This window comes from Pseudophryne corroboree, chromosome 6, assembly GCF_028390025.1.
Source record: "Pseudophryne corroboree isolate aPseCor3 chromosome 6, aPseCor3.hap2, whole genome shotgun sequence".
Lineage (NCBI taxonomy): Eukaryota > Metazoa > Chordata > Amphibia > Anura > Myobatrachidae > Pseudophryne > Pseudophryne corroboree.
Genome location: NC_086449.1, coordinates 379,914,796 through 379,936,617, shown reverse-complemented (window position 1 = coordinate 379,936,617; position 21,822 = coordinate 379,914,796). Strand labels below are relative to the sequence as shown.

Sequence of the window (21,822 nt, the reverse complement as noted above, 5' to 3'; positions counted from 1 at the left end):
TTTGACGTCACAAACACACCCAGCGTTCGCCCAGACACTCCTCCGTTTCTCCAGCCACTCCCGCGTTTTTCCCAGAAACGGTAGCGTTTTTTCACACACTCCCATAAAACGGGCAGTTTCCGCCCAGAAACACCCACTTCCTGTCAATCACATTACGATCACCAGAACGAAGAAAAAACCTCGTAATGCCGTGAGTAAAAAACCTAACTGCATAGCAAATTTACTTGGCGCAGTCGCACTGCAGACATTGCGCATGCGCATTAGCGACTAATCGCTCCGTTGCGAAAAAAAAATAACGAGCGAACAACTTGGAATGACCCCCCATGTCTCCTGTTCCCCATCTCTCTTTTTTTACCCCATGTCTCTCTCTTCCCACCATGTCTCTCTCTCTCTTTCTTTCTTTATGCCTCTCTTTATGACCCCATGTCTCTTTCTCTCTTCCTCTTTCTCCCCATGTCACTCTTGGCTGTGACACCTACATTCACCATGCCGTAATGCAGATGGCATCTCACAGGACACTGCAGCTGATCTTGGCACCTACATTTTGATTGTCTCCTGTACATGGGGGTGGGGGTGGTACTGAGAAAGGGCACCATTTTTAAATTTGCCCTTGGTGCCATCACCCCTAGTCGCGCCTCTGGTGTCAGGTAATACATGATGTGATTACCAACATGTTCTATACCTGACTCCCGGCTATTAATTCTGCTTGAGCCCTGCACTCAGGGCTTGGTCATGGATGGTCATGTTTTCAGGAATTTCTGTTCCTGTTACCTGTTTTTATTTTCTGATTCCGCCACGCCAATATTTGGCCAAGCCAATGAACTCTTGTTTGACAAGATTCCTGGATTCCTGCAACTGTTTATGTACCTGATGATCTTCTGTGCTAATTATTTCTGCCCTGTCAAAGTAATGAAATAATATTGCCATGCCAAGAATACCTGTACTTTCAAAGTACTCTGCATTTCAAGCTTACCTGCAGCCTCCTGCTATTGTAACTTCCTGCAATACACCTCACACTGTATTCACTACTACAATCTGTGACTTGTGGTTTAACCAGAACCCTGGGGGTTCATAACAATTTCACACAGTGCCCCCAGACCACAGTACACCACACAATGCTATTATCATGTCCACTTTCCTGCCATTGTCCACATTCTCCTGCTTAGCTCCTAGACCTCATGTGAGGTTGGTAGAAAGACTGGTACCCCTTTCAGACTAGTAACAATTTCCCGGTTTATTGCATGTGAACGTGCATCAACCCGGGATTTTGCTTAGTGTGAAAGGGTCCTAAAGCAATAACCCGGGTCGAGCATTTCATCCCAGGTCACCTGAATCGACCCGAGATGCGGTACAGTGTGAGTGGTAATCCGGGTTAGGGCGACCCAGCACCCATTTTCTGCATAGGAGGAGGCGGCGCTTGGAGATGATCATCTCCAAGCGCCGCCTCCTGTAGCGTCGTGATGTTACCAACCCGGCAATATGCCAGGTTGGCCCGCAAGTCTGAAAGGGGTCTCAAGCCAGGTCGCACCCGTGTACATATTCCCCGGTGCTACCCGGCTCTGTAAGTCTGAAAGGGGTATGAGTGACAGTCACTGTTTTGAACACACTAGTATATGGAAAGTCATTTGTAGACTGTTGTGCCATTCTGTAGTGTAAGCAATATAGTGCATTAAGGGGCCAATTCAGTAAGGTTAGCAAATTCTGCTAATCAGCAGAATTTGCTAACCATTAGCACGCATGCTGGAGGCCGCCCAGCATGCTGACCGGCGCCTCACCCCCTGCTTGATGCATAAATTGAGAACAGCACTAAATTTCTGCTTGTTAGCAAAAATTAAGGATGACTCCTGCTAGCGCAGCTTAGCTGCGGCCGCAGGAGTCCCGGAGCCATTTTTTCTGTCGCAGCGGCCGCGTGTGACGTCACGAAGCCGCTGCGGCCGCACCCCCGACACGTCCCCATTTGCGCGTTCCAGCCCACCGTTTGGGCTGGCACGCCCCCACAACGCTCCGTTTCCACCCAGAAAATGGAGCGTTGCCGCCCCCTCCCGCCCAGCAACCACCTCTGCCTGATTGACAGGCAGAGGCGATCGTATTTCCTGCGCCCGCGGCCCCTCAGCAAAAATTGAATCACTACTTGCGATTCATACTGAATTTGCCCCTAAATACAGTGATGCTGAGTGTCTACTGAATACCAGACCCTCCAACATGACCTGCCCCACTAGGTACAAAATGCTCTGTTCCTGGACTTCCCTCTTAATTTATGATTTCCATCACCTGTGTTGAACTAGTTAAATGATAAGAAAGCTGTTTCTTCACAGGTGATTGAAATAATAAATTAAGAGGGAAGTCCAGAAACAGAGCATTTTGTACCTAGTGGGGCGGATCATGTTGGAGGGTATGGAATACACATACAGTGTCGTCCAGCGAGGTGCAAGGGAAGCATGGCCCCAATTGCTAAGTGCCCCATAGCAACTGCACCCATTGTAGTTACGCCCCTGATTAAAGCTGAGTGTACACTTTAAATCTGGTGATTTGTACTTTGTAAATGTCTCCCATTATGTATGACTTATGGTCTGGATCCTTCTAGAGTACTAATATGTATACCTTACATTGGTTCATATTTTAGCACCGTAAAACTGTTATAGCTGATCCCTTACAATATAATATTTATAAATATATTAATATTCACTGGCCAGGTTATGTAATGTTTGGCAGCAGTACAATATGTGCTTATTTTGCAGATAAAGCACATTGCTCCATGATGCTGTCAATACTGTATACAACATCTGCTCTGCAAACAGGCCACATACTGTATTATATTCTGTATGATGCATGTAGTTCATTAAATATTTATACATGTAATTTTAGTACAGTATAAATGAGGGAAGGTCTTTTTAAGTACTGAATATAATATTTGACACTCAGAAACATAGGGCCTGTCTTGTCAAGCCCATAAAGTCTATTTAACCTGAGGACACAGTGAAGTAAGGGAAATACAGTAAGATATATAACTAAGTTTTTCTAAGCCGGCAAGCCTTAAGCTTTCTTGACTTGTTCCAGAAATCCTATTTTTTTTTACCTTGGGTGTTTTGTAGTAGGCAGTTGCATAAATGGAAACCGTGTGCTGCAGAGATGACTTCATACAGTAGGTTCTTGAAAGTAGCTCATGAATAATGTTCAAAAGTGTGTGGTTCTCAGAATATTACTACCGATATAGTTGAGTTCTTTAGGCATACCTACCAACTGTCCCGATTTTCACGGGACAGCCCCGTTTTTTGGGGGGACTGTCCCACCTGCAGGTGTCCTGTGGTGGGGAGGGGGGCAGTTGGTTGGCTCCTGCACTTGCTGCTCTGCCTAGCAAGGCAGTAGCGAATAGATGCTGTGCGCATGCGCACAGCATCTGTTCACTGGAGACGAAAGGACGGGAAAAGCCAGCAGCTCAGAAACTGCTGGCCATGCCCCCACAGCTACGAAAATCGGAGATGTGGCTCGTGATCACGGCATGCCCGCAAAGCCATGCCCCCTTTCTTTAAGCCACACACCCTTTTGGCCAGGTGTGGCTTCGCCACGCAACAAGAGTCCCGCTATACGGAGTCCACATGTTGAGAGGTATGCTTTAGTTATTATGATTTCTGTATTTGTTATTATTGCCCTTATATAACTGCTAGAAATGCTTTACCATACTCTCCGACTCCCTCTGAATACTCCAGGAGTATATTAGTAAAGGTAATTTTTCATCGATTTTATCTCAGAAGACAATCGATCTAAAGTGATTCTGTGTTTCAGGGGCTAAGACAAACTTGTACTATCAACAATCTTAAAAAAATCATCTGTAAATGTGTATTTCAGCCCCTGAAACGCAACATTGTTTTAGAACGATTTTCATCAATTTGAAATCAAGTAAATTCAACCTGTAGTAAGTATACTAATCACTGGGGGGATTCACAAAGGTGAATCTAAAAGAACTCCTTTTTGGTACATTCTTTGGATAATTAGGAGTAGTATAAAATCTAACGTTAATACTTATTGTTACAATAAAGCCACAGACAGCAGATAACATCTAACAAGTAACACATTTCTGGAGATAAATTCTCAAATGACAAATAGTCCAGATCAATCTCTCACAAAAAGCAAACTCATAATGGACCTTGTATGACAGTGAAAATTTTGTACAGTATCTGCGTAAAGCACTGACCAATAAGCAAGCTGATGGCAATAATCTTCTCTCCAGAGCAGTGTTAAGGTGGGTACAACTGGCCGATATATCGGCCGTTCTATTGAACAGCTGATATATCGCGGGTCCGTCGGCCAGTGTGTACGGGCGATATGTCTATGAACTCCGTCGTTCACAGACATATCGGCCCCGCAGCACAACCGACGGACAATATATCTACCGATATATTGGCGCATCGCTGTGTGTGCACAGGCGACCAGCCGGCCGCCCGTACACATGCTGCGGCGGCCGGCGGTGATTGACAGCTGAACTGGGCGGGCGTGTGTACATGCCCGCCCAGTTCATGACGTCAGTCCCCGACGGATCGGGCAATGTGTATGCACAGCACACTACCCGATCTGTCCATAGATATATCTGCAGATCAATTGATATATATATATCAGTGTGTACCCACCTTTAGACACAGCTGTCTTTTGTTTCACTGTATCATATAGTGCAATCTTAGTGGTCATGCATGCAGCATGTGTGTGCGCACTATAATAAATTAGATCACAGATGAATTACATATAGGATGCACAAGTATAATACTGTTATGCAGGGCCGTAAGTAGGGCGGTGCAATCGGAGCCGCCACACAGAGTGCAGGGTGCTCTGTGGGCGTAACTAACCACCTCCGCAATATCTTTGCCGCTCGGCTCCTTGCTCTGCACTTCAGAGCTTTTTTAAAGAGAAAATGTAAGTGGTTCTGGCCATCTACCTCCTCTGCTCCGTCCCAGCCTCCCCTCCTCCTATAATTTATTAGTGAATCTTATTCTTCTTATATGGCACTTTAGGTCATAACCATACACGATTAGGGAGACTATATAATTGGTGTGTGTGCTGAGTTATCACTCCGGCATAGAGGTTTGTGGTGTTCCTTCTGTCCGAGTCTCACAGGTTAGAACCTGGAAATTCCTGTGATGATGCACATTTCTCCAAGGCTTACTCACACCATGCCAAGGGATTCCGAACCAAGACTCTCTTTCTCTCTTTCAGGACTGCAGCCCCCCAGGAAAAATCCGCCACCTCTCTCGGTGTGAGTGAAGTCAGATGCAGTCCGTGAGACTGCACTGGCTTCACTGTGACTGGCAGTGACTTCCTATTGTAAGTCCTACTTGTCAGTCACAAACACTAAATGCAGTCCCATTGGGAGGTATTTCCTCCCTCCGACAGGGCCATAATTAAGTGTGTGCCAGGGGTGCCTGGCACACAGCACAGGTGCACTGTGGGAGCAGGACCTCTGGCAATGCCCGCCTGACTGCTGCAGTGCCGTCGCACTGTGGGGTCCGCGTCCCGCTGCCGTCACCGCTCAGCTGCTCCCAGCTACCTTTTCTCACATAGGTGAGCTGGCAGAGATGACATCTCTCCCAGCCCGCCCCCAGTGCCCTGCGCTGCGAAGAGCGCAACGTAGGGCGTCAAGAGGAGAGGCTTACCGATTGGTCACAGGTGAGTATAATACACTCATTCTCTTGTAAAAATGCTGACTCTGCCTGCCTATGTGTGAAAAGGGGGACTCTTGCTATAATGTGTAAAAAGGGTCTCTACCTGCCTAATGTGTAAAAGGTGATGCTACCTGCCATAATGTCTAAAAGGGAGCACTGCCTGCCGTACTGTTTAAAAGGGGACTCTACCCTCCGTACTGTGTAAAAGGGGACTCTACCCTCCGTACTGTGTAAAAGGGGACTCTACGTGCAGTACTGTGTGAAAGGGGACTCTACGTGCAGTACTGTGTGAAAGGGGACTCTACCTGGAGTACTGTGTGAAAGGGCACTCTACCTGCAGTACTGTGTAAAAGGGGACTCTACCTGGCATAATGTGTGATAGGGGCTCTACCTGGAGTAGTGTGTAACATAGGCCTCTACCTGGCGTAATGTGTGACAGGGGCTCTACATGGCGTAATGTGTAAAAGGGGCTCTACTTGGTGTAATGTGTGTAAGTGGGGCTATTGTGCTGCGTAATTTGAATAATGGAGACTTCTGTACAGCATAATGAATTGGTATTATTTTGTGGTCAAGCCCCTTCCCCATTAAGTCAGCTCCCTGCCTCATCAGCCCTAGTCAGCTTCTACAGACTACAGTCGATGCAGTCCATAGAAGCCGGGGTTTACGCATGCGCAGTACAGTCACCGCTACTGCACATGCGCCGGTCCCGGCGCCTGTAAACTATATTAAACAGATGCTGGGACCCGGGCGGGGATGAGGGAGCAGGGACCCGCGGTAGGGAGGAGGGAGAAAGGACCCGGCAGAATGGCCAGCGGCAGCCCCCCTCCTCCTCCAAGGTAGTAGCTGCCGCTGGTCTCAACAATCCTAGTGTTGTGATAACGTGTAAGTTATTGATAAAATTTAATTAATTAAGCATTAAAGAGTACAGAAAGAATGGGAAGCGGTTGAGATACTGCTGCACGGGATCCCGGTGATCACAATGCCAACGCCAGAATCCCGCTCAGCGGTACCATGCTGGTGCCATCAATCAGGCAGAGGCGTTTGCATTTACTGTGGGTCACCTGCAGTAAATGCGGGCACATGCGCAGGACAGGCCCTACGCATGCTCCCGCAGGGCAAGTGCAGAAATTCTGGTTGAATCGCGATTTGCAATCCAACCTGAATTAGGCCTTAGGGCGGAATGTACTACGAATACCATTTTGGATGTGATACATCCCGCCACTTTATCACAATCCCTCTTTGGGAAGGATGCAGAAAGATATCTGTAGATGACGTTACCTAACGAGTCCAAGGAAAGTACTGCATTCTGGAGCTTGGTACGCATTTTCATTTTAGTATATCCTGTCCTTATGCACTAGATACGTGATGCACTTGCAGGGGTGCCACTGGTTGGTGGTACAAAACTAAATTAAGTTACTTATGGTCAGTGTGATAAACAAAAGCAGTGTTGTTGGCTGCTAACCATAAAATACTAGTTAAAATCCTGTTAAAATGACACCAGGGCCGGATTATAGGTGGGAGCGGTTGCTACTTACAAAAGAGCTGCAGAGTTTCTGGAACTCCTGCAGCTGGGAACGGGGATCAGTCATGCTGAGTATGTGTGTGCATGTGTGTAGGTGTGTGCTGCGGCGCACCATAGAGGTGAGGAGCAGCGTTCGCTATATATACAGTATATATATATATATATATATATATATACACACACACACACACACTGTATATCTGTAATGGGCAGGCTATAATGATGCCGCACCATATGCACCAGTACTGGCACGTGTAAGCTTGCCAGTCCTTGCAGAGATCCCTGCCAGTCTGGGGGAAAAGTAAGCCAGTAGTACCAGCAGCTGGCCAGAAGGGTCTGGGCATGGCCTGTGTGGGGTGTGGGAGGGGAGAGCACAGGACCCTGCCCCTCCCCTGCGCACAGTATATATAAAGCTGCTGAGACAGTTATATTGCTCCTCACCCGCATCATCTGTAGACACAGCACCGACACATCCTCCTCCTGGTCACCGCACTGGTCACCCTACACAGGGTCTCACCCCTCCCTGCCGAACTGATTCACCTTTTCCCCCCACCAGTAAGTGGCCCCACATGTCCCCGATGCCTCCACTCTGGTGGTTCCTGCATCTGCTATTTCTTGCCGAGTCCCATTATGGCAAGTAACCTGGGGTTACAACATAGTATATGGAGGAGGGAGTGCAGAGTATGCGATATATGATGGGAGCAGTATATGGTGGAGGGGGATGTCCTGTATATAGGGGCACTATATGGAGGGATATGGGGGTACAGTGTGTATATAGGGTATATAGTGGGGGTGCAGAATATGGAAGAGGATGGGGTGCAGCGTTTATATGGACGGTATCTAGTGGGGGTGCAGTGTATGTGTCCCGTCGGGCATCCTTCCGTGGCTGCCGGCAGGACCACAGAGGTGGGGAGCAGCGTAGCCTTTTATATATGTACTGTAGATGTCTAATACTATATTTAAAAAATCTGCATCTCTCTCCACTGTCCCTGTCTGCCCCTACCACTCCACTCTCCACCCCCCCAGTTCATATCTGCCCCTACCCACACTCTCGCTCCCCAGCCCCCTCTCTCCGTATGCAGCAAGTGTGAAAAAGTCAGATCAGTATTATTAATATAGCAGCAGCACACAAAGGACAGCTTGCAGCACACAAAGGAGTCATTTGGTTTGCTGGGCGCCCTCTAGTGGTCACTGGCGCACATAACAGAGGTGAGGAGCAGCATTAGCCTTTTATTATATAGGATGTGGACAAACAAAAGCACAACCCTGTCCATCACGACATAACTGAACCTAAGGATGATATAGATCAGCACAATTTACTTAAAGTAATAATTTCTGCTGAATTTCTCAATAAGACACTTTTGCCTTAGAGGTGCCATAAAAAAAATAAAAATGTCCTGACATAGCTTACTGTAGATATTGAGATTCATCTGATTTTATTACAGGTGCTCAAGGCTGCAGCCTGGTTGTTGTCACAGTCTCCAAAATAACACAAGAAATGAGATGGTCCATGATCAGTTGCAGTGATAGAACTGTGTCCCACATCATACTGTACATCATCTGCCATGTGACCTGAGGAGGGGGAATGAAGTTAATAATAATGACTCTGCTGTGATCATGAATAACCTGTAATTACTGACTAATAGCTGAACATATGAGTGGGTCCATGAACTCTATGAATTATAGTGCAGTTAATATGTCAAATGTTCATGATTCAAAACGTGTTCAATTACTTTCTTAGCTAATATGCTATGTATCATATTTACCAGTTTAAGCTTCAATCAATATGTCGTTATGAGGAAAACTCAACAAATAGAATTTCACATGCTGTAATATGTCATATGTAACATGTGTGTGTTTGTGTGTCATTTAAAGGAAAAGTATTTTAAAACAGTATTTGACTTTATAGTTCCAATAAACATGTCAGTATAACTTGTTCTGCGCAGGAAATCCAAAACCAATAAAAATAAATGTCTTTGTTTGTAATTAACCCTCAATGTACATGTATCACTGACATTACTATTGCGTTTTGCCTGTTAAAAAATAATAATAATAATAATAACAATTTGATGTCACCAATTTCTTGTTGCTATGTGAAGAGCATATACTGTCCATATAGTATATATATACTGTAATGCCAAATTGTGCTCTTGCCCACCCAGGATGTCATTGCGTAATAAGTATTTACTAATATTTGGGTGTGGTTACCGATCTGCAAGTTTTAAAGAAATTGGTGACATGTAGTTAAATGTACAAGCTGTCTCTTGGGTGAGTGATATCGTGCATGACTCATTAGCCATAATAACATCACATGTCTGAGTCACCAGACTAAAAGTTCAGGCTGAGTAGACTGCAGGCGCATGTTTACTTGTCTCTATAAAAGGGTCTGTATATGCTCAAGTCTGTCACTGTTATTGGAGTTTCCCAGTGCTATACAGCTGTACAGTACTTAGTCCAGGATAGAGTGATACCTTATCATACTGAATGCTGTTTATCTTCTATCACCTATATCATCTTATCTTCAATAAAACCTACTCTGGTTTGGAGTCAGCATGTTTACTGCCCTTCTTTCTCACATCCGCTACGCACCTACCAACTTTTAGGCATCTGCCAAATAGAAATAAGTTAGTGAGAGCATTTTAAAGCAAGAAGTAACCATCATGACAAACTGGAGTGGTTGTCCAATAAGAACCTATTAGGATACATATACCAAAAAGAGGTGCTACAAATCAGTCATGCTTGTGAAGAAGGTAAACTGGAGCAGTGCAGGGACAGGTAAGTGGTAATGCTACCAGGTTGGCTTTCAACAGGACATTTATCCAAAGTATACCTTGTGCTATATCAGGAGATATTATAGATATGTTAAATAACATTGGCATGTTACACAACAGACAAATGTTTTTTGTCATAAAATGCTGAATAAGTTGTTTTATTCAGTTTTTATTTTGTATTTTTTTTGTGTGGTCAAAATGGCAAGTGTCAAAATATATTCCTACAGATCTAGTGCTCCAAGATTATTTTCAAATTGTTACACATATGACACGGTGAGAGAGGGTTACGAAAATGAAAAAGTATATGGCCTAACATTTTGTAGGGATTATTTGTGCCCAAGTTGGATTGTGTGAGAACCAAAAACACAAGGTATATTTTACCACGTCCTGTAAAATATGGTGCATACTGTATGCTATTATCTAGCAACTCATAGGCATGATCAATGTTAATCTGTATGATTTTAGTGATCCCACATGGCAGCAGAGACATGTGCTATGACCATTGAATGAGCTGAACGTTCACATGTACAGTACGGAATCATTTCCTCATGCTATTCTTATACCAAGGAACTTTTTGCCTCAGGTAAACTACGTCTCAATCTGTTTACTTGATTTGCTATTACAGATCTGGGCAGAAATTCCTCCTGATTGAAGAGTTATTTCTCCCAGAAGGGATTTTTTTTTTTTTTACATTCCATGTAAAGTGTGAGGTAAGTGTGAGGTAGTGAGGAACCATGCATCCCACTACAGGCTGGGCTGTGTGAGAACATATGGGAAAGGGGTGGGATTCTGCTTCTCCCCTCTGTTCATAACTTCTCCTCACTATAGTTTATCAAGTGCACTCCAGCCAGTCTAACTATCTAGAACATCTCAAACCCACTGGATTTATTCTGCAGGCACAAGTTAGCATAAAAAGCGGGAATTTTAAATATCATTCACTCAGCATCATAGGCATTAATGGTCGTTTGAGAGGAGAAAGGAGATTATTTGTATTCCAACCTAATCATGTGTTGTGCAGGTAAGATGTCAGACTGTCAGTCACTCTGCACTGCTGTGTGCGTATATATCATATATAATATATTGTTAGCAGTATATGGTATTCTCTCATTTGCCTTGAATATCATTATAGCAGTTTTTACTCTTAAGTGAAATTATGAAGTTATTCAGATCAGTGTATGATTAGTTTTACTATGTAAGGATTGTGGCTTGTAATTTAATACAGTGTTTTGGTGTGACCTGTTGTCCTGTATACATGCGTGCAGTATTACCTGTATTTTGACTTGCAGGAATTGCCATATTATGAATGATGAAACATGCAGAATGTGAAACATGTATCAGCTGCATATTTTACTTGTAACCACTTTAAAAGCCTTTTCTAAATAGACTGGTTTCAGCATGGGAGACAATTCAATTTTCTTTGTTAAAGTAAAGCCATATAGTCTCTTTCTTGATTTGCATGCATGAAAATATAATATAGCATTTCACATAACAGGACATAATACCAGGTATAAAAGCTGTGTTTTGCATGTCTGATTTGCCGTTTTCTAGTTATGGAACAAGTATGTGATTTAAAATAACACAGAATAAAATCAGTCTGCTGCAAGGCATTGAGGAGAGTGACAACAAAATGAATAGTGCTTGTGGCGAAGTAGTGAGGAATGTAATACGTACAGACATACAGTTGTAGCTACAGAAAGAGAGTTTAGTCTAAATGGGTATTTCAGTTTGTAGAAGGTATGGCTATAAAAAATACAGTAAGCGCTACTGAGCACCACTCACCACATTGAAAATATAAATACTGTTTAATTCATCATAAATGACAATAGTTAAATGAACAGCAATGAAAGTTGATCACACTGCTCAAGGATAAATATATATGTACCTCAATAAAATGTTACACAGTCTCTGTAAACTGTTTGAACTGGTAATAGAATGTTCAAATCCGGATCCACAATGAATAAGGACTAGTAATTTAAAATTTTTAAATAATACTGATGGTGTCCGTCAATTTTGTTATAATCAGCAAGTAGTGCACTCACCCATAAAGCACCTTGAAATGATTTTCGTGATGGTTCAAAGTGAATGAACTCCTCTGTGATATAAAATAGTTGTACTGGTCTATTAATAGATCTACCGGCTAATAGGCTGGATATAGCGGTCCATTTTTAGATAGTCACTGTTGATAAGTTCAGCTCGCACGGCCAATTGTAGAGCATGGCTTGGATACCGCAGCCCTTGACCAGAGCCCCCGCTGTGTCCATCAATGGTCCCAGGCAGCGTATAGCGTACCGGCAGGGGTTAGCTTACCCAGAGATCTCTAGCCCGGACGGGATTTACAGGTGCATGGGACGCAGATCGATGGTAAGTATTGGTAACTCTGCGACCGGGTCCCGAATGCAATGAATAGTAGCAAATAAATTGATGGCCCGGACGAGGCAAGCGAGGGCAACAGCCACAGATGGACGGTGGGTGGAGGTGGCTCTGTGGCCAAATCCCAGGTGCAATGGGCGGTAGCGATCAACAAACATGTAAAGACTCCTTTCTCAACGCGTTTCTCTGCGCCAGGCAGCTTCTTCAGGAAATGGAGGCAGATATGGCTACACATACTGAAAACCATGCACAGCGTCTATTCACTAGAGACGGAGGGACAGAGGTCATGCCAGCAGCTCAGAGCGCTGGCCGTGCCCCCATAGGGACAAAAACAGGGCGTGGCTCGCGATCAAGGTACTCCTGTGAAGCCATGTCCCCTTTTCTGTAGGCCACACTTCCTTTTCGGGCGTCCCTCTTCCGCTTCTCCCCATGTTGGTAGGTATTTTATATTACATGAACATTAGGACACCCTGATGTGGGAGAATCATGGTTCAACTTACTGAGATGAGGAAAATTCCAGCTGAAATGAAACTTCCCTAATAATGGCAATATTCACATGTGATAAATAGCATGTTGCCTTTGCTAGCAGTACTGAAGTGAGTGTATCTGTCTGGAAATAGGAAGAACCGTGCATGGCAAACTATTGTTATATACCATAAATGTGCAGTTTCCCAGAAACGGTAATTCTCTCCTAGTGAAAACAAATGAATAAACCTGAAGTTACACACTGAAGGCATTATTATTCTGTGGTATTTTGCTATATGATATAAAAAAAATGTGTAATGTCAGATAGAAACATCTTGTGTTTTAACTGCATACAGATGCTGCTTATATTTATGTTTCCCTTTATGGCTGGTTTAAGTACTTGCAAGTAGGGATAAATATTATCCCAGTTCATCAGCAGGATATTATACATCACATAACAAGCTAGAAAAAGTACTATCTAGAGTTCACCTATAGGTATCCTGTGTCACTCCCATTAACTGGATTACAATTATCTGCAATGGTGGTCTATGGATGCACAGGGCGGACTGACACCAAGTTACGGGGTGAATGCACACATGTATGTGAATGGTTTTCTGAGATTTAACCCAATTTATACTACACATCAATCTGGCAATAATCTTACGTACATGGGTCTAGAGTCCATCACCTCAAATGACCCATCTCATATGACCAGTGTCACTAACCAGGCTGTAGGAACATTCACCTTGAGCTAATTAGGCAAACATGCTACTCTTAACAAGCCTTTAGGAAAGTGTATTTAATTGAATGCTGTAAAGTCATGATTAAAAAAAACCTTGCTTTTATTTCAGCCTACTGAAATGTTTATTTGGCATGCACACTTTAACAGCTTTGTGTCACTCACATAGTTTTGTATACATTAAACAAAAATGGTAAAAAAGAGCTTGTAAAGCAAAATATTTTAACCTTTACTCCCCACAAGCCATAAATATTTTAAAGCTATACTGTATTTCACACCAGATGTGTGAAGCTGAACACTTTACTGTTACCTACTCTAAAATGACATCACTTTTCACTGAATACTTATCCCTGCAGCAGTAATCAAGAATGCGACCTCAGAAATACACCTTCTCGTTTGATATGCTTTTGTGTTTTCTCAAGAAATGTCTCTCCAACATGGGGCCTAATTCAAACCTGATCGCAAAAGCAAAATCTTTCTCTAATGGGCAAAACCACGGGGGTCATTCAGACTCGATCGCACGCTGCCTTTTTTTGCAGCCGTGCGATCAGGTCTGAACGGCGCATGCGTGCGGGCCACAATGCACAGGCGCGACAGGGGTTGCCGGAAAGCGACGTATTCTATGAAAAAAGCGATCGGAGCGGCGATCGCAAGAAGATTGACAGGAAGAAGGCATTCGTGGGCGGCAACTCACCGTTTTCAGGGAGTGTCCAGGAAAACGCAGGCGTGCCCGCCCGTTTCCAGGGAGGGTTCCTGACGTCAGCTCCGTCCAGGATCATTGCAGCGGCTGAGTAAGTCCTGAGCTGTGCAGAGACTGCACAAGTGTTCATACCACTGCACAGCAATTATCCCCTCTCCCTGTAGGCGGCAACTACCTTATCGCTGCAGTGCAAGAAATAGCCTGCTAGCGATCAGGTCTGAATCACCCCCATGTGCACTGCAGGGGGGGCAAATATAACGTGCAGAGAGAGTTAGATTTGGATGGGTTATTTTGTTTCTGTGCAGGGTAAATACTGGTTGCTTTATTATTACACTGCAATTTAGATTTCAGTTTGAACACACCACACCCAAATCTAACTCTCTCTGCACATATTACATCTGCCCCAACTGCAGTGCACATGGTTTTGCCCATTAGAAAAATATGTAGTTGTTGCAATCTGAATTAGGCCCATGGTACCTTTTAACTGGTAAAAACGGCTGTGCTTCTGCTTCTTCCCACAAAATTTGCTAACACAGGGGGTGATTCAATCCTGATCACTGGACTGCTAAAATTGTTGTCCTGCAATCAGATAGTCGTCGCCCAAGGGGAGTGTATATTTGCCATGCAAGAACTGCTGAAAAAAAACCTTAGTCAGAGGACAGATGCAAATCCGTTTGCAGCTCACTCACCATTGAATGATTTGCCCTGTGTGTGCGCAGCCCAGGACTTACTCCTACAGTGTGATCAGAACGGGCTGATTGGGGCCGGAGCTGACATCACACACCCTCCCAGAAAACGCTTGGGAACACCTGTGTTTTCCCTGCCACTCCCAGAAATCGGTCAGTTACCACCCATAATCGGCCTCTACCTGTCAATCAGTATGCGAATGGCTGTGTGATTGTAATTTTCGCACAAGCCTGTCAATGACCAGTGATGCCTGTTGTTGTTTTCCCACGCGCGTGCGCAATGCAGTGCATACGCAGTTAATCACTGATCACCCGCTAACGCACAGCAGCGATCAGGTCTGAATCGGGCCCACAGTTCCCTGGCATTAATTGTTTGATAAGAAGTTTCAGTATCAGTAATTAATTAAGAACTAGTAATAGCAATACTGAACAGTTTTTCTAAAATAAAATGTTAAATGGATATCAGAGAATTGTATATTTTTTCTATATTAGAACTTGAACTTTTCAGCATCTCATAAGTATATAAGACTTTATTTAATAAATGTGTCCACTATGGTGCATATTTATCATTATGCCCCAAAACAAAAGTCTAGAAGAGACTACTTAACCGGTGCATCCCAAGTCCCCTATTCACATGTGTGGCGTGGATATTGGCGGATCATACACATGTGCAGAGCCGGCGGAGAAGGGTCAACTAGCTGGGCGCTGTTGCTGACCATCACCGCTGCTCGCTCACCATGGTGGTAGCACTAGCAGTGGGAGTGAGCCGGCGGCTGGGGTAGGAAGTGTTCGTGCTGGGCCCGATCCCCCTTCAACGGTGCTGCTGTCCCATCAGCGGCTGTCCATCATCCAACCCCCAGGCTGGCTTCTGCGATTAGAGCTCTAGCGGTTTGTGTTCCAGTATGTGGAATGCATGCCGCTGCGCTGATTGCCACATTTCATCCAAGACCAGCAGACCATGATGGTGCAGTACGCTGAATGGCTAAAGCTGCCTCCAATCAGCTCTTCAGACGCAGTTACACACACGTGGATAAAACAGCAGCAGCAGGGGACCACCTGACCTGAGGGGGGCTCTGGGTGTCTGGCTGCTGCAGGTGAGCTAAGCTGCTATTACTGCACAGGTACAGTGTATGTGTCAGTCACAGAGCAGGGGCAGTGTGGTTATAGCTAACCCTACCTTTTAATATTTGCATTTTATACGCTAACTTGGACTCTTTTTCTGTCCTCCAAATCCTGTTTGTCTTCTGGGGTTGACTTTATTTTCAACCATAGATTCTCAATGGGGTCGAGCACATATGTGAAATAAATAAAGGTACAATGTGTAATAAGTTCCTAACATATAATAACATGCAGAGCACACTGGTGGTATTCTTTGGGGTGATTCCCAACGATAGGTATTGCGTACCAAAACTCACAGTGTGCAATGTAGAAACATGAATATCAATGTATCTTTATAATGGTAAATGGTGCGTACCGGTACTCACAGGTTTCACAAGTTTGGTAAACATATCACGGTTTCTTTTTCCTGGGATGTTCCGTTTTCAGGGAAAAAATATATGTGCTTGAAATATCCCATATAAAAGGTATTTATTGACAAAAAGAAGTATACACAGGTGAACACCACAAAAAGGTTAAAAAATATTAAAAGTCTTACAAAAAGTAGCAAGAACAGAAAAAGGGGAATTAGGTTACTCTATTGCACTCCTGGGTTGATATTGGGTCCAAAATCCGGAATATGGGCACAGCAGGGAGTGCAAAAAGAACCACCTTACTCTTCTCAGGAATGTGTGTAACCTGACAGCACTGGGCCAACATGTTTCGAGACTCCTGTCCCTTTGTCAAAGAAGGTTTAGGGATAGACACCCATCAAAAACACAGTGTCGACATACTGACCATGTCAACATTATATCGGTGTTGAGATGCTGAATGTTGACATAGTCAATGTGGAGTTGATGAACATAGACATAATATAACAAACTGTCACATACTGTACTGTATGTCTATCTATCCTACTCTCCCCTTGTCATTTTAATTTAAGGACCTAAACAAATACATAGGAGGGTATCCAATTAGAGGTGAAGAAACATCGGGCGTGAAAAACTGACATTCTTTCCGATTTTTCCCATATTTTCTTACAGGCTATCCAATTTGGTCACCTGCAAAAAAACCCAACTAAATTATCTCCCTAAAACACACAGGTTCAGTGAAACCTGTGTATTTTCGGTAGAAATAGCCCTAATTTCGGACAAAAATGGGGGATGTTTCTGGGGATTTGCCTCGTGCCAGCTTATCGGAGCTAATAGGATAGCCCTCAGCAGGACAGTTAGCACTAATTGGATACCCCCCATAAAGTTGGTCGTGTCAGGACGTAGAGGTTCCTTAACATTTAAAAATTGTTTAATGCCACCACTGTATGAATGGTAGCGCTTTCCTTCTTATTTGTACAAAGCAAAGTAATCTAACGTCAGAAATTAGTTTTTCTAATATTACAGAAGTATCATTTTGAAAATAATATAGAAACACATGAGCTCTACATATATGTGGTGAGGGTTTTCAATTCTGCCCAATAATTAGTTAACTTGTATATTTGTGGTGGACAGTGTAATCCTACGGCTTTGTTTTTTTCAAGCCTTGTATCAGGGTCATCACTGCATATTTCCTCCATGGACGGGCTCAATACAGCTAGTTCCTTCCAATATATTCATAAGAACTATGAGGATCTGTTGCAGCAATCATTGCTATATTTCTTTACTACTTAAGGTGTAGATCTTCTACAACCAGTGTAACAGCACTAAACAGGCAGGAAGACTTTTGACTGTACTGGGGCGTCATTCCGAGTTGATCGCTCGCTAGCTAGTTTTAACAGCCGTGCAAACGCTATGCCGCCGCCGCCCACTGGGGAGTGTATTTTAGCTTAGCAGAAGTGCGAACACATGTGCAGCTGAGCTCTGCAAAAACAGTTTGTGCAGTTTCAGAGTAGCTCTGAACCTACTCAGCGCTTGCGATCACTTCAGACTATTCGTGTCCGGATTTGACGTCATACACCCGCACAGCGAACACCCAGCCACGCCTGCATTTTTTCAGACACGCCTGCGTTTTTGCAAACACTCCTTGAAAATGGTCAGTTGACACCCAGAAACGCCCCCTTCCCGTCAATCTTCTTGTGGCCATTAGTGCGACTGAAATCTTCGCAAGAACCTGTGCACAGCCACAACGACCTTTGACCTTTGTGCGCATTGCGGCCCATACGCATGTGCAGAAATGCAGATTTTTAGCCTGATCGCTGCGCTGTGAACAACGGCAGCTAGCGATCAACTCGGAATGACCCCCTGTATTATTTGCAATATAATTGTCAGTTCTTTCAAATGTGTTCCAGGCAGGTAACTTCTGATCAAGCTGTCAATCTGTTTCACAGCAAACCAAAATATGACTGACTACCATAGCCAAGTCCTTGGTTCTTCATGTGGCTGTCATTCAGTGAACAAGCATGCCACGTAATTTAGACACATAACCTTTGTGAGCATTACTGGACTTACGTATTACAGTTTATCATAGTTCAAAGACATGTGTGAGTGAGAGTACATTCCAATTGAATGAGAATAGAACTGGAAATAGAGAATATCCTTACATCTGCCACAGGCAGGATTACAACTTGTGCTCATACTGTAATTAAGGCAAGGGGGTGGAAACTATTTAAGAGGCAAAAAAACAAAGTTGAACATGGTTGGTTTTGTGCCTCTGCTGTTTTGCGCCATGTGCATACATTTGCACAGCAATATAGGATCCACTTGCCCATCACAGAGATCCTGCATCTCCAAGCAGTGTTTCATCATCTACTAGTGCTGTCATTGAAGTCTTTGCAGAATCAGACGCATGGATGTACACCAGGGAAGGGCTTTGTAGCAGCATCTGCATAAAGCCGCATCTTCATCAGAATCAGACTCTTCTGTTTATGCTGTCATGTATACGTTTATTATATCATTCTTGTTATACTGTGTTGCACTATATCCTTTTTATTTTTTCTCTTACGTGTGCCCTGGAGCAGAGCCGGATTAAGGGGGGTGCCCCGGGGGTCAGTACCCCGGGCCCCCCTGTTTTAAGGCCGAAGCTCTGCACCGATCTACAGGTTGCCGGGACAGGAGGGATCCACGCTGTGCATGCGGCTTCCTTCCCCCTCCTCTCGGGCAGCACGGTCGGGGACTGAGTCAAGCAATCTCCAGCCTTCACTGCTGCCAGGAGAGATGCTGCTGGCGGCAGAGGCTGGAGATTGCTTGACTCAGTCCCCGACCGTGCTGCCCGAGAGGAGGGGGAGGAAGCCGCATGCACAGCCGCACTCCTCCCCAGGCAGCGTGGATCCCTCATACCCCGGCAGCCTGGTGTCTTCTCTTCTCCCCCTGCTGCAGCGCGGCTCCCGTTGCCTGTGACCGAGGGAGGTGAGCAGCAAGGTGGAGGGGGGGGGGGGGGAGGACGTGGGGGCTGGTGGTCCACTGGGGGGCCCTGCTGTCTTTGGTGCCACGGGCCCCCCGAGGGCTTAATCCGGCCCTGCCCTGGAGATTTGTATCTTTTTATACTACGGTTGATTTTTAAAGGCTCAACATTTTCTGCTCAAAATAAGAGTATTTTATTGAGACAAAGATTCACTCAATGTGTGATTGTTAGAATACTTACATATATCCATACTGGTGAAGGATCATCCTGTCTTTGTAAAAGAATAACACTTTTAATACAGTATGTTACATACATTTACAAGTAGGTGTTTTTGCTAGCTGCAATAACACACTATTATATATATATATATACTCCATAGACAAAAAACCTTACGGTTTCACATGTCCCATTAAGGCTTCTTACACATGATCTGGCATTTCGATTGTGAACTGACTTCTCATCACTCCTTCTCATTAACAGGTACATTGAACTATAATTACTACCATCGAATGCAAATGAAATAGGATTGTGTGGCATAGCAGTGTTGTATTATATAGGTACATTGAAATAGGTTTTGTTTTTTGTTATTTGTAAAGATTTAGATGGCTGCCTTATTGGAATGTAATGCCTGTTTGTCTTAGCTAATTTATGGCCTTAGCTTTAAAGGGGGATAGTATTGGGTGGAGTTAGCAATCATTGCATTCACATGGCAATTTTTTCTATTTAAAGTCTAGTATACGGCTGGTAGTGCTTCCATAGAAGTGCTGACATAAAAGTGTTATTATAATATTAGCGTTATACCTGCGTTAAACTGAAGGAAAACAGAGGGGAAACAACACACCAAAACTATGACATATGGACTGCCTTAATGCCTCAAAAGTATGTAAATCATCTTATGCATATTATCTGTCTAAAAACCCCCAAGAAAAAACAGCCCCAATCTGCTCACTACAGTTCTCTCTTATGCAAACTCATGTATGTTTTTGATGTAATGAGTTGCTTGTAATTGGCATTGCATGTGTGGGGAAGTTGGTCAGTGAAACAGTTTATTACTGCATGCTGTCTGGTGTTTACCTCCTTTGGCCATTGTGGACAGGTGTACTATATCTTTACATTTAGTGAGGTGTAGTCGTGATGTAAAGGACAGAGTGTGATTCCTGATTAGTGAAAAAAAACAAAAAAAACAAACACTGAACAACATCACCAAACAGGTAATTTCAACTTTAAACTTGACATTTATTTTGTACTGTCTGGACATGGCTACTAATAACAGATGCACAGACAAAATTCTTAAAACTATGTATGCAAATGCTAGGAGCTTAGGAGACAAAATTCCAGAGCTAATTGCAATAATGACAAGGGATAACCTGGATATTGTCATAATTACTGAGTCATGGTGCAATGAGAATCATGACTGGGACATAGCTATACCAGGATACAATTTATTTAGGAAGGATAGAATGGGAAGAATAAGAGGAGGGGTAGCAATGTATGCGAAAAAAAGCATAAATGCTACTTTAATACAAAATGTTGAGGACAAAACTGAGGCCCTTTGGGTCACCACAGAAACCGGGGAGAAGGACATTATTCGCATTGGGGTGATCTATAGACCACCAGGCCAGGGGCAGGATTTGGACAGGAACCTATTGTTGGACATCTCTAAAATGGCTTTAAAGGGAGAAGTCATAATCATGGGAGACTTTAATTTACCTGATGTAAATTGGGAGGGGTCCTTTGCAAGTTCAGCTACAAGTGGCAAATTTCTAAATTCCTTACAGGGAGCATCTCTCAAGCAATTGGTGAGGGAGCCCACTCGCAAAGACTCAATATTAGATTTAATTCTTACAAATGGTGACAGGATATCAGACATATATGTGGGTGAGCACCTGGGATCCAGTGATCATCAAGCAGTATGGTTTAGTATAAAGACAGGATCCAACTCCTGTCACACAAAAACAAAGGTGTTGGATTTTAGAAATGCTGACTTTGCATAAATGGGGAGATGTTTAAGTGATTCATTGGCAGACTGGAGGAACTTGGAAGGGGTGCAGGAGAGGTGGGAAAAACTGAAAAGTGCAATACTAAGGGCAACAGGCCTTTGTATCAAAAGGGTTATGAAAAGCACCAGGAAAAGGAAGCCAGTGTGGTTCACAAAAGAAGTATCAACTAGTGTGAAAGCAAAAAAGATGGCTTTTAGGAAATACAAACAGACTCAAAATAATAATGACAAAGAGGTGTATCTTGACAGACGGAAGGATGCTAAGAAAGTGATCAGACGTGCAAAGGCAGAAGCCGAGGAGAAAATGGCCCAGTCAGTAGATAAAGGGGGCAAAACCTTTTTTAAGTATAGAAATGAAAGGAGAAAATCAAATGGAGGAATAATAAGACTTAAGACAGAGAGTGAGAATTTGGTGGAGGGAGACAAGGCAATAGCAGATCACCTGAATCATTATTTTTGCTCAGTATTTACTACAGAAGGAGAAGGGAAGG

At 43.8% G+C, this 21,822-nt stretch overlaps 1 protein-coding gene across 1 annotated transcript in view; it reads left to right on the top strand.

The window, feature by feature from the left end:
* Positions 1-9,723, top strand: part of LOC134935301 (uncharacterized) — a 285,852-nt gene extending 276,129 nt beyond the window's left edge. Inside the window, exon 10 of the mRNA XM_063930456.1 lies at positions 8,619-9,723. Coding sequence (XP_063786526.1) covers positions 8,619-8,663 — 45 coding nt within the window. The 3' untranslated portion in view covers positions 8,664-9,723. The remainder of the gene's footprint in view (positions 1-8,618) is intronic.
* The last annotated feature ends 12,099 nt before the right edge of the window (positions 9,724-21,822 follow it).